We start from the raw sequence: 13816 nt of genomic DNA, 5'->3' as shown, positions 1-13816 counted from the left end.
TTTCTGAATAACCCTGAGCTAACGTTTCAGCCCTGTGGGTTGCTGCAGGAGCGTCGTGAGCCGAGCGTATCGAGTAAGCGCAGCGTGACCCGCATCCGTCGCTCTCTCCGGAAAGCAGCAGGTTGGTTTTGTGGGGGGCAGGCAGCCAGGTTTCGGCACGCGGCCTGCACCGCAGCCACGGCCGCCCGTTCCTGCGGGGACAGGCGCTGCTGGAGGTGCCTTCGCACGGCCATCCGGCTGGTGTTTCTGGTGGGCCGCGTTCGGTACAAATCTGCTTTTTAGCGACTACGGATACACCGAATACGTCCTGGGTCGCAGGGCTTGTTGGGTCACTGGCAGAGGGACAGGGACGAAAGCCCTCCCGAGGAGCGGGGAGAAGGGAGACGGCGTTCCCAGCCGCCACGCGCTGTCACGCAGCTTGCAGAATTGCACGAAGCCATCTTGATGTTTTGCTTTTCAAAGCGCCGGGTGGGCAGGTTTGCAGGGAGAGGGCGGCGACAGCTTTCGTCAGCCCAGCTGAGCATCAGCGTGTCGGCTGCATCGGCTGCATCCGTGCGCTGGGCGCGTAGGGCATCGTCGCTGCCTGGTGATGCAGGAGCAAATGTGACAGCAGCTCTGCGGAGGTGAAAGGCTCGTGACAGCTATAGTCCCTGCCCTGTTTTGCTTTATTCGTACTGACCAGCTGAAACCAGGACAGGTCCTAGGTAAGGAAGATTGTGTGCGTAAGGTAGTCAGTATTCGACACGTAGGCTTCCAGTTCAATGAGTTACTTAGTTTGCTGTTTTGGGGTTTTTTTTACTTCCTCCACACATTCTTTGGCATGGATTTTTCTTGTGAGGTACAGAATTTTGGATGCTTTGTAGAAATAAGATTCCCTGTGTAGAAGTGGCTCTTCCTTGGATACGTACATTTTCTATATGTTTTTCCTTTCACGCTTCCTTGCTCAGTATTTTACGTGTTTCCTTTACTTAAAAGTAATTTTTTACTTAAACCAGCAAGATCTGATGAACTCCCCAGGGAAAGTTTCTCAGCAGGGTGTTTTCGTACAGCCCTAGTAATAGCAGTCAGGGATCTGAAATCGGTACGGAAAGATCCCAGCCTTTCACTGTGTTTTCGTTTCACCGATCAGATTGAAAAAACCTTTAAGGACTTTTTGGTTTTCTCATGTTGGATGTAATTCCACGGTGCAACGAACTCCTAATTTTGGCAAGCACTTAGCTACTGTGCTCGCGCCGTGGCTTGGGTACGGCTGCTTCTCCTCCGGACGATGCAATAGGCACAGCTTCTTATTTTCATCAAAGAAATGTGCAATTACGTGTTCAGGTCTGCTGCATTAATGTCATGTTGATGGGGAAAAAAGAGGAAGAATGAGCAAGGGAAAGATTTCTTTTGGAGATAAGCTGTACAGACTTGCACAGTCTAATATGTAGTGCTGGGAAATCGCCCGTGTCTACAAGTCTGAAATGAAATGAAGTAACTTGCCCAAAGGTCACTTAGGAAGCATATGGCAAAACCGGGAGTCAGATTCTCCTCCCTTGTCTCCTAACTTGAGCTTTTAACTGCAAAGGCATCTTTTCTTCTTTGTAGGGGAGGATGAAATGTGTGTCTCGCTCAGTAATTACAGCATTGACATGGTTTTCAGGGCTGTGTCCTTTAGCAGCCTTTCCAGCTGAAGGACTTGCTCTGGGAAATGGGAGCTCTGGCAGCAAAGGACTACCTTTGTCTGTCTGCGTTCACGTGTTGGACGCCGTGGGAGAAGCCTGCAACGTTGGTAGGTTGCACAGAACTTGAAGGACCACCTGTGTGAAATAGGAGAGGGAGAAAACGCTTCACTGTCTCCTTTCATTACTGCAGTCTCAAGTCGTGCTCCTTTCATCAGCGGTCCAAGCCACAGATTCTGCTGGAAAAGTACATCAAGAGGTGGTTCTTTCAGCCCTCGAGTCCATCGACATGTATCTGTTGGGAATGCTGGATGCCTTGCAGGCATCTCACATGGTGTCCAACAATAGAAGGTCTGCTTCCCCCTACCCCTCTCAAAAATAAAACCATTTTCTGCAGGACCTTACTGAGGTTCCTTTGCGTAGCTGCCTTTAACCTACCTTGTCTCCTGCACTGAGGGTCAGCTTGCAAGGAGACCACGGTGAGGCTTGGTCCTGGGACAGTTTTCACCATGACCCTTACCCCGTACAGGAACGTGCTAGTCATGGACGTTACGAATTTCTTGCAGGATATCCCAAACAGATGGCAAAACGTTAGTGCTCCACTGACTTTGGAGCCTGTCTGCGTTGCATTCGCTCCCCACCTCCTAAGCGTGCTCTTGGTGTGATTTCATGGAGATTTCTAGCCCGATTCCCAAGAGGCACAGCACGTAAAGCCTTGTCGCTTCCTGGGGCAGACTAGATTGAAATTCTGCCCTGCAGTCTTTGGTGTCACCTCTCGCCGAGGTCCAGGAGGGTTGTGTTCCTCTCAGCAGGTTGTTAGGTCCACATCCCCAAGTTACTGGGCTCGTACGCAGTGTCGCTGTGGTGCTACATATAGATCTTCTAGGTGCGTTGTCTGGGTTTACAGTGTGTTGGCCGGGACACGTTTATCCATTTCGAATTGGAATGACTCATCTGTGAGAATGAATTTGTTCCTGTCGGGTTTGGTGGCATAGTCCATAGCGTTAAAAGGTGAATCGTACGTAGTCGCTGGCCATCATCTGCTTAAGAAGGGTAAAGCGTGCAGAAACGACAGGGCGAATAGTGCTTTAGGTAAAACAGAATCATAAATTCTTGGGTTTCTGGCTCATATGAGCTCGGAATCAAAGGATTTTTGAGTGCTTTGACTGTGCTGTCACACAGAGTTCAAGACCAGGTACCCTGGGCGTGAGGGCTGTCGGCCCTGTCCGTAAGCCCAGAGCATTCGGGAGAAACGTGGAATTTTGTTACCACTTCAGAGAGACTTTGAGCGAAGTGATAGGAGGTGGAACCTCGCATTCTCTGCGTTGAAGCATCCTTAGCAACGTTGCGTGTCAGAAAGGGACGTTTGCTAACTCAGCCTGCCTTGGGTGCAGCAGCAAGGAGTTCTGTGCTGGCATCGTCTTGGCGGATGAAGAGGAGGAGTATGTCACAGCTAGGAGCGAGGGTGGAAGTGTTTGTAAGTAAATGATATTAAATGCAAGCAAACATCATCTAGTCCAGGCCACTAAAATGCATTAATGTTTTTGTGTTTATAATATTTGGCCCTTTCCAAGCTCTTGTTCTGCACGCTGAAGGCAATTCTGAGCTGAATCGGTCAGGGTGAAGAGTTTAGAAGGCAACACAAACGGCTTGTTTTCAAGAAAGTTTTAGTAAATGCAAGAGCGTTCAGGTACTGCTGTTAGGCTTTGGAAGAGAGCCAGCTGGTGTAATTATTTCAGAAGATGGTTATGAAAATGTCTCCTTCCCCTGGAACATCAGAGAATGCTGAGCAGCAACTTCTGAAGTTACGAACTTTTTTTTTTTTTTTTTTTCCAATTAATGTATTAAAGTAATTTGCATGCTAGAGTTTGAAAAGAGTTGGCAAAGGAACAGTTTGTCTTTAATGTATTTTTATGGTAACTCGTGAAAGACAGGGAAAGTTCCCGGAGGTAGGAGGAGAGCAGAGGACATGACCTAGGCGTGTGTGGCTTAGTCACCTCCGTGTGAACCTCAGGGAAAACACTTGAAAGCCTCATGAAGAACTCGATTAGGAAGTGTTAGTGTTAGTAATGCAAGCTAAAGTGTATTTATGGATCCTGTCCTACTAACTTGATGCCTTTTTTTTTTTTTTTTTTGTAGAACTCTTGATTTTTTAAATAGGAAGTACTTGTTTGGATATAATACACCGTTTAAGACATTTGACTTTAGTACTTCACAGTATTTGCATTTAGGAAGCCAAAATAATACGGTGCTTGTAAGGGGAGAAGTACTTCTGGTGAGGTGTCACACCTCACAACCCTGTTGCGTGTCATGTTTTATCAGCAGCTTTTGAGAAAACATACAGTTAGTGTAGTAAAGGTCGGCCAATAACGCAGAGGGTGTATCCGTGGCCCAGAGCAGTCCGGTCATCTCCCCATCATCCTGCCACGTTTCCTAAGAGTTCCCGTGCTTATCCCAAGTCCTGTCTGCTGACTCGATGCTCCTAACTTCATTTTCTCAGGAAGGCAGGCTCACATCAAGCTCCTGAGTAGCCAGAGGTTATTTCATCTATATGTTTGCACTCACAAACCAGCTCTTGGATGATTTCCCCGAGGAAGACACTGATGCATCAGAGAAGGTTCGCAGAAGAGCCATCGAAGTGACTAAAGAGAGGAAGAAAGCCTCAAATGGAGGAGGAAAGCCCGACTGACAGATGGCTACGGGCGAGTGGATCGATAGGGGAGGATATTTACAGGAATTTAATTATCGAGGGTTCTTCGATCTAGCTATGAGAGACAATGGAAATTTATGTCTAGAAGTTGAAGCTAACCCACATTCACAGTGGACGTGTTTTAGATGAGACAACTTACCAAAGGTTATGGTGTGTTTATTTTCCATTACTGATTGAGAGGTACGGCTGTAATTGGAAAAAGGCTTAATTCGGGCAGCTTTACAGTTGTTTGGAGCAGCTATGAGCATTTCTCTTTGAAATACACGCTGATAAGGAGTTTGCTGAAAATTGCCCTAATAATTCCCGGTCCCTGCTAAATTAGGTGAAATGGAGAAGTTGGTCTCCTGCCATGAGATTTCGTTTGTTGCTGATTGCAAGGATGAGTTGATGCGGGGGAGACTTTTATCTCAAGGTCACTCGTTAGAGTCCAGCTCAGGCTGAAGGCTTGAAACGACACCGTCCGACCGGCACGATGGTCGGCATGGAAAGCCCACGGGCCACCCAGTGTTGGCCGTTGCACGAGGTGGCGTGAAGACAGATGTATTTTTGTGCCGTAGCCATGACCCAGAGCTTTTTTTCTGGGACAGAACTGAGCAGGGCATTTATAGGAAGCTCGTGTTTGTACGGCCAAGGCCGTACGTAGCTGCTGCGTGAGTAGGTAGCTGCCAGCTCTGCGTCTGCCTGCGGCACAAAATCAGCGTTAGAGTATTTCTACAGAAGGTAGAATGGCTTTTACCATTTCAGCGTTGATACCTTGGCCTTGCGTACGAAACTTAGTTTAGGAACTGGGAGTGTCTAAGGTAGGGCTTAGATCTTTCCTGACTTCAGTAGTATTTGAATGGTGGTATCTTTTTTTTCTTTTTTTCTTTCTTTTTTTTTTTTTTTTTTTCATTTTTTCATTCCAAGCCAGAAGGGTCTAGGTACATTTGGACATCCAACCTTGAGGCCGTACTTGACACTGTTTCTCATGAGTATCAGTTAAGAGGTTGGAAAACCCAGTCACCTTTCACCGGTATTCCCGTTATTTTGGCACAACCGCTGGACAATTTTGTTGGCAGAAACATCCATTCTCCATGGATAGCCTTTTCCATTAAGGAATCTCATTAGAACATGTTGTCACGTAGTCAAGTCCTGATTCATAGCACATTAGCACTGACAAAAGCAAGGGCAGGAAAGATAAAGAGCAGTAATTTCCTATCTGCAAAGGTTTCATATCACGGTGTTTTTCAAACTCATTAGCGGTGACTCGGATAAAGTTGCTGCCAAAAGACATCATGTAAGAAATTAACTCCTAATTCCTTGTAGATGTAGTCACCCTCGCTGATGGTGCCTATCGTAGGAATTGGTTTGCGCTTTCAGTTGCCTGTTTAGGAATCAAGCTGTGACTACGAAGCCAGCAGATGGGCTTACGGGTCCTGGTATGTATTGTATACTCGGAGCGGAAATTCAGGGCATACAAGTTAGGCTTAATTATTTATTGCTAAAGTCCTGTTTTAGTTTAATGGTTTCCCTTCTCATGTGGGTCATTACTCTGGGTGCTGAACCGTAAGAGAGATCTCTCTCTTAGAGGGAGCATTAATGAGGACGCGGAGTGCTGTCTGATAGCTCGGGGGAGCCATGTGCTTTGCAGCGAGCAACGTGGATAGCTAACGGCACCTTCCCTCTGTGCCCGCTGCTGTGCTGGCCCCGCTCCGTCCTGCGCACAGACGGTGCTCAGGCGTGTCGCTGCCCTTGGAGCTCTGCGGAGCGAACAGTCCCTAAACCTTCTTCTGTCCCCTCCTGGCTGTTTAGCAGAAGTTACGTCACCGCTGTTGTCACGTACATGGTACTGGAATAGCGCTAGGGAAACGGTTAACACAGATGTCTTAAACCAGGATTGAACAGCTACAAGGTGCCAGTAACGTATGACCAAATAAATCACCGTGGAGGTGGATGGGCTTTCTGTGGTGCACAGGGCATGGATTCTCAACCGCTCTGCGCTGGAGCTGCATCCATCGTGCAGGGTTCACTTCCAGGGACTGGACGTTGGAAGAAGGTCCTTCCTTCACCTCATCCCACAGTGTCGGTTGCTGACGGTAGCGACTTCTGCCTAGGGCTGTGATAGCGTTTGGCCACGGTGGCCTCAAGGCTACTTCTAAGGCTTTTGGGGAGAAAACCTCTGGGTAGTGTCTTGCTTGTCCAGGTAAGCGTGACGGGCTGCAGGGTGTAACCTCTACTCCCACGTTAGCTGGAGGCCACTGGCAGCCTCTGGATCTCTAACAAGGGCCACAACTTTTTAAAGCTGAATTTCTGCCTAGGTATTGTATAAGTAATAAGCGATCCATTTTTGCCATCCTACATGGGAACAATCTGTTTGTTTTGTCAGATTTCTCTTCATTCTTCTGGGACCGAAGGGCAAAGCAAAGTCCTACCATGAGATCGGCCGAGCCATCGCCACTCTGATGTCGGATGAGGTAGGTGTCTTGACGTCTCCTGTGTGAAATGGGGTCTCCTGGGTTTCACTTCTGTAGTTAATACCGATGTCCTTTCCTCCAGCGTGATCGACGGCATACACGTAAAGCTGAAATACCCAAATGTCACCTAATTCCATCTGTTTACATAATGGTTTCATCTGGCTTCATGTTTGCCTAAAAGCGTGACTACAGGAGGTTTCTGTCCATCGTGTGGATTGTTTTCCTGCTAACAATCACCCTTTCAAATAGACTGTGAATTAATCTTTGCGTTGATCTTCTCGCGGCGCGCGCCCCGCGTCGCGTCCCACGGTGGCAGTAACCCGCAGCTACGCTCCAGGTAGTCGGGGCAGAAGTGGTTCCACCCAGGGCGTGCTGCTGTGCGCCGCGCCGTATCCCGGAGCACTTCTTCATTCAGGCAGCGCTTATACATTATCCATGAGTAGCCAGCAATTACTCGCTAGTCGTACACCTCGGTGAGATGACTGGGCTTTCAATATTCACTTACGGCTTCTTTCTTCCAGTGTCCCTTGGGCTCTGCGCGTCTGGGGCTGATTCACATCGTGTTTGTTTCTTGCTTTCTCCTTGTGTTGTTTTGCTCTCGTACGGTTCTCTTAATTACCGCTCATCTGGTTTCAGCTCTTGTTTTCTGTCATTCCACTGCTTGGAGCAATGGTCTAGTCCCCGTAGCCCCAAAGTCCTCCCTCCTACCACCGGCTGTTCTTACTAAGTCTGTCGCGTGTCCTGATCCACCTTCACTCCGAGTGGTCCAAAAGATTTCTGTAAAATTCAGCGTTAATGCTCTCTTGCCTCTCTTCTCTCATTTGCTCTCCATCAGTAACACTAGGCCTTTCTGTAAAACTCCTTTGTGCTTCTTGTTCTTAGTTTTGAGTAAATATTGTCATTGTTTCTGTGTCACAGGGTTGAAAACTAACCTGTGAAGTAGGTAGGAAAAGAGGATCGGTGCTTCTTTGTGGCTTTGTAAAAGCGCCTTCTCCAAATATCATTGAAACTCCTCATTTATAGGAAAACTCTTCTTTTTTTTAATAAAAGAAATGGATTATTGCGTTAGTAACGTTTTTTTAAAAGGCTAGAAATGTATATTTTGCTAAAAATTAGAAATATGCCTAAAAGAAGAGAATCTCTATCGTTAAAGGACTTGGGCTTTCCTGAGGTTCACGCACCCTTGTGCCGAGTGTCCTGATGCTCTTTGAGAGCTTTTTGAGAATGAATAAGGGGGTTTTGTAGAGTAAAACTCGGTAGCTGCCTCTGGAGTCCAGACCACAGAAGGTGCAAACCTTTTCTACGTGGAGTCTCTCTTGCCCTTGCAGGTGTTCCACGACATTGCCTATAAAGCCAAGGACCGGCAGGACCTGATCGCTGGCATCGATGAGTTTCTGGATGAAGTCATCGTGCTCCCGCCTGGGGAGTGGGATCCAGCCATTAGGATAGAGCCCCCCAAGTCTCTCCCTTCCTCAGATAAAAGGTAAGAGCAGGAGACAGGCAGGCCTAGCTCCGGGATGAGGGACAGTGTGCATCAGTTCTGGAAGGGTGACGGGAAGAGCCGGTGCTTTGGGTGCACCAGGTTTATTCAGCAACGGCGGAGTTGCTGTCTGTATTTAGAAAGTACTAGAGATACGTTCAGGTCGGTCTGAATAGCTGGAGGGAGGCTATTCTTGCAGTTTTGTACCCTTTAAGGTGATGTCGGCCTATAGTAAGGTACGTAGTGGTTATCCAGACTCTTTGGGGTTCTGCGTGGTCTTCCTAACACGCGGGTCAGCCTCCTGGTCTCCTTTGCACAGCACGGCTTCGGGAGAGGCTGTGAACGCTTGTTTGTGCGGATGGCGCGTTGTGGAGCGAGGCTCAGCGTGGCTTGCCTTCTTGCCTAGGAAAAACATGTACTCCGGCGGAGAAAATCTGCAGATGAACGGAGACACGCCTCACGATGGAGGACACGGCGGCGGGGGCCACGGGGACTGTGAAGAACTGCAGCGGACTGGCAGGTCGGTAACGCGCCGCTCAGCGGGATGTACCCGGCGTGATCCGAGCGAGGGGCAGCGCTTCCCTTGCGGAACAAGTTCGCCCCTTGTGCCTTCCATCCCCAGATAGCGTTTGTGTAGGTTGAGCTGTGACCCCAAAACGTGTCCTGGGGTTCTTAGTGCCCAGCTTGAGGCTGTCCCAAGGGTTCTGAACATCCACCCCCAGCAAATGACAAAGCGTCATAAACGAGGCGCTCAAAAATGAACGAAGGCGCAGGTAGGTGTTGGCTGTTGGAGGTCTGTGAAGTTCAATGGACTGTAAGGGATGTCAGCGTGGCCGGTACAGCTGCAGTTTCCAGTTGGATTGCTGGGAGTGCCTTAGCCAAAAGCAGAGACGTTCCCTTTGCCAGACACTGCTGTTGTAGTTGAATTGCACAGATGAAGGCTTTTATGGGGCAGAAATACAGAAGGTCACAGAGCCCGAGGTCTCACTCTCTGCTTTATTACTCTGCTTGCACGCCACGTCAAAGTCCGCTGGAGTGGGGATGCCGTTCAGGTGGCCATGAAACGCTGTGCTCAGCATTTCAGGGTCGATACACGGGTTTGCGTGGTGGTGTTGCGTCCTCCTTCCCACTCTCTATTTTTTTTTTTAAGTTCTAGTAGGATATCTAAATATTAGGTCAAAGGTCTGAAAGTCAGAGATGACCCGTCGGTGTGTACCAGGCAGTCGATACGTCCTGGTTCTGGGTCAGAAAGCGATGTGCGCATCCCTGCCCTGTGCCTCTGCGTACAGAGCGTCTGAGCAGTCCTGGCGTCGGTGGTGAACTGCGTACGAGGGAGCAAGAGGCGAAACAGAAACGTCTTCGGTGCTGGCACCGTCAGAGCCGCACGGAGGCTCTGTAAGAGTTAAATACTGTCTCGTCCGTGGTTGTACAAAAAGAACATGTCTGCAAGTGAAGCCGTCTTGTTCTCCAAGATGATTTCACTCACTTGCGTTTTTACTTCTAATTCTTTTTCTGGTTAATGGTTTGACGCGTTTTTCCATTTAGCAGATTGTTTGGCTCAGCCAACCGTTGTGTCTGCCACGTGGAGAAATTTAGGCAGGGATTTAGACGAGAGTTAATATATTTTATTACCTCAACCAATATAGCTGGGGGGCGGCGTGGGGAACCCCAACAGACAGGCTTCCTGAACTGCGAACTTCAGTGGTCTGTTTCAGCAGAAGTAGGGCTTGTGTTCCTGAAATTTGTCTCTTCCAACTGCATCACATGTTCAAGATACTCTCTTTCCTTACAACGTGATCTCAGTGAGATCCCTGGACCATCACAGCTGCGATAAGACTAGTATGTAACGTGATGATCTCACTCCTTTCAGATAATACTTCATTTCTGGCAAGGTTTCTGATTACTTACCGTGGTGACTTTCACTGTAAAACATTTTGCACGAGTCCTCTCTTGCTTGTCTTTTCAGATTCTGCGGTGGCTTAATCAAAGACATAAAGAGGAAAGCACCGTTCTTCGCCAGCGACTTCTACGACGCTTTAAATATTCAAGCCCTGTCAGCCATTCTTTTCATCTACCTGGCCACGGTGACCAACGCTATCACTTTTGGGGGATTGCTTGGTGACGCTACGGAAAACATGCAGGTTAGCAAGAGCTTTCGGAAGCAGCAAATAACGTCATTCGCCTTTTGCTCTCTGCAGTCAAGGGGCGTTTGGCCACCGGCAAAGCTTGAATTCTGGGTGCAGTTCATCGAGGTATCCTGTGTTTCGACTGAAAGTTGGCTTGCTTTCTCTGCTGTTGGACGGCTGTCCTTTGAAAAATTGTACAAGCTGTTACCTTAAATGGTGTTTGAAAGATGGCCAGACAGAGAGGGCCCTTGCTCCTTCTATGTAGCGAAGTTCCTCTCATCTGCTCTCTGTGTTTGTGTCTCGGTCGTACCGTTTCAGTCCGGTGAAGTTGACTAAGGCTGATTCAGACTTTCCATGTCATCAGAGCATAGCGCTGTATCCTCTGCGTGACTCCTGCAGTCCCTGGACTTGTGCCTCTCCGGCGCAAAGCAAATCCTGAGACTGATAGGAAAGCGAGTAAAGCAGGAGATGCGACGCAGGAGAACAATGCGAGGTTCTTGAGAAAGGTGGATTTGGTAATAGCGGAGGATCAGATCCCGAGCACCATGGTGCGTAGCCAGAGACAGGCTGATCAGCGGTGAAGACAGAAGTAGGGGCTTCCAAGGATGGCTCAGTTTGAGATGAAGCCTAAAGGACCAGAGCAGAGTTATGCTCCAGCAGTGCGCGGTAGTATCCCTTTGGCTTTTTGAGGAGGAAGGAAACATAGGAGGTTGTATTTAGATAGATTCAGTGCAGCCACATTGAATCTCCTGAGAAAGATTAAACTCATAGTGACAATGGCTGAATTAGTAATTTATGCAGGTTTAATTAAACCAAACATAGAAAAGAGGGGGCACCTGTCTGGAGCTCTACACTTCCCTGTGATAAATTACAGACTAGAGTAAGATTCGGTAGCCGGTGGAATGCCAAACTTCCCTCTCCCCTGTACAAACACCATTTAGCTCTTCCAAAAGTCAGCTCCGCAGCAGTCATGCAAACAAATGGGTGACGTGCAACGTTAAAAAGAAATAAAAGCGAATGGAAGCAGAGAGTGGAAAGCCTCCGGGATCCACCGGTGAGCATCACTCTTGTGGCACTGAGCAGCAGAGCAGGGGCTGTGTGCTCTGCATCCGTACGAGGTACGGTCGTTAAAGGAGGGGAGGAAGGGGAAACGTTACCTGATTGCAAAGCTAGTGCACATAATCACTTTGTTGTGTCCAGAAGTCTTTTCTGTTCCCTTAGAACCCCATGAATGTTTATTATCAAGTAGAATCACAAGCAGGCGAGAAAAGCAGGTCGGCCTCCAGGAGAAGAGCCGGTAATCCCTGTGCTCCTGGGGGAGCCCTCTGCGTCTTCCACCTGCCAGGGGCTGACGCACAAACGTGTTTCGTTAATCCCTCTGACGCTGAGCTGAGGTTACTCTCCCAAGAACCTCGCGAACCTTCTCGATGGGATTATATCAGAGTGTGCAGCCTTCCTCTGATTTAAAGCGGCGTTCATTTCTTGAACGTGACAGTCGTCTTTGGCCAAAGCATGTCTGAAACTGTGAGCTGCTTAGGAGGGGAGACACACCGGGGGGAAACGATGGAAGAGAAGGCACAGGTTGCCTTTAGTCCGGAGTTTTCTCTGCAGTAGGTAAAACCCAGTCTGAGTTTTCCTATTGCTCGGAGAAAAAAAAAGTCCCTAGAAAGACAAAAGCTGCAGAAACAGTCTGGTTGGAGCCCAGTGATTTATTCTCCACGTCGAAAAGGGAAGCCGTTGGTGCTCTGCAGTTAAGAATAGAGCTTTGGTAACGGGGAAGCTCTGCAGCACATGGAAACACAGCGTAGCCGTTACGGACAAAAACTGGGGGAGCGGCAGGAGGAACCGACACGAGGCGCTGTCGAAGGCTTTCCCCTTTGCTTCTCAGGGGGTCGTGCTCAGGGAGGGGAGTTTGGGCTGCAGGCGGGGAGGAGCGCTGACAGCAAGGAGGGGGGCTGTGGATGTGCCCCCCCCGGCCGCCCGCTCCCCATGGCCGTTAAACTTCAATGCACAGAACTGGAGCCAAGTGCAGGAAAATCATCGCTGAGTTGCTAGAAAAAACAAATCCGTGCAGAACATAGCCAAGGCTCAGTGCAGGAAAACGTTGTCTGCTATTTTCTAGTTTGTGCACTTAAGCATTGACTTGCTTCTCATGTACATTGACCAGTTGAATTTACTGGGTTTTATTAATGCGCTGATTTAAAATTCAAGTACCAGCAGTTTTTCTGAAGAGTTTGGTGGTGGGTCAGAGGTTTGGAGACTTTGGGCGCAGCTGGCTTTTCTTTTGCCATCTCCCTTTAGCAAACCTTTACTCACCGCCCTTGTTTGGAAAGGCGTTCGGGCTCTTGGCTGCTGCGGGAGCCTGGAAGGGGTTTTGACCGCAGGTTTGCAACGCAAGAGCAAAACTCTGCATTCTTCATCCTCGAATGCCCCCGTATCGTCAGAGCCAGAGCGAAGCATCCCAAGGCTCCCAGTTCAAGTCGTTCCTCCAGGGAGCTGCTCAGTGGGATCGGACGGAGTCCAGGTTCACGTCGAGCGTTGCTCAAACCGTTGCGCGTCCCTGCAGCAGCAGGAGTTTGGAAGCGTGGGTTGCTGAGAGGCGTGCAAGAGCAGGCGCCGCGCTCGGTCTTTGTACTCGGAAATGCGAGGGAAGGTTCCGCCAGCTTCTGCAGCTGAGGAACAGCACCCAGAAGCTTTCCCCCAGACGTTTTGTCCTCATAGAAAACAGTGGGTTTGGGGCTACCACATCACAGTTTATGCTTATTGTTTCTTGTAAACAATTACGTGGCTGCCGCCGGGTCAGGCACTGAGAGTCGCCCGTCCCACGCTGCCTGCCCCGGAGAGCCTGACGGGGCCAACGCTTCTTTAAAAGCTCACTTCAGAGTTCTGTGTTTCTGAGAACAGACACTATTCTTAGCTACAGACACGTGGAAGAATGCAGGGAAAAGAGATTCCAGATGCGCTGGCCGCGAGGGCCCTCTCCATGAGTAATGCGGGAGGAGCGAAGGGGATCAGCTGTGCGGATGCCGTTCCCGGCCCTGAGAGCAGTCGTCTCCTCCGCACGAGTCCCCCACGGCAGGATGCAGAGGCTGGCAGGCTCCCGGCCGGGTCCCCCCGAAACCCCCGCGCGAGGGCCGCAGGGCATCACGGCAAGCAGACCTGCCTTGCGCTGATCCCTGCGTGGCCGCGGCTCTTGGCGGTTGATGGGCATCGCCGGTAGCGCTAGGAAACGAGAAGGACCAAGGATGACACCTCTTGCCAAGGCAAGGTGGTTTCTGTCCCCGCTCCAGCAGCTTGTCTACATCGACGAGTGACCGAATGTGTGTCAGGAGCAGGCGGCGTTTAGGCCGTCCTTGCCTTCCGCTGCTCTGCGCGGCTGCCGTGCT

The 13816-nt window shown here is 49.5% G+C and overlaps 1 protein-coding gene across 8 annotated transcripts in view; it reads left to right on the top strand.

Annotated features, from left to right (window-relative positions):
* The window catches only part of SLC4A4 (solute carrier family 4 member 4), a 215976-nt gene that overhangs the window by 163117 nt on the left and 39043 nt on the right, over window positions 1–13816 (top strand). For all 8 annotated transcript variants that reach the window (XM_075750848.1, XM_075750852.1, XM_075750850.1 and 5 more), the window contains 4 exons: window positions 6737–6824; window positions 8153–8307; window positions 8711–8824; window positions 10271–10445. In XM_075750848.1, the coding sequence (XP_075606963.1) occupies window positions 6737–6824; window positions 8153–8307; window positions 8711–8824; window positions 10271–10445 (532 nt within the window). The remainder of the gene's footprint in view (window positions 1–6736; window positions 6825–8152; window positions 8308–8710; window positions 8825–10270; window positions 10446–13816) is intronic.

The sequence above is a fragment of the Balearica regulorum genome, chromosome 4 (assembly GCF_011004875.1).
Source record: "Balearica regulorum gibbericeps isolate bBalReg1 chromosome 4, bBalReg1.pri, whole genome shotgun sequence".
NCBI classification, from domain to species: Eukaryota; Metazoa; Chordata; class Aves; order Gruiformes; family Gruidae; genus Balearica; species Balearica regulorum.
This window is presented reverse-complemented; position numbering and strand designations above follow the sequence as displayed.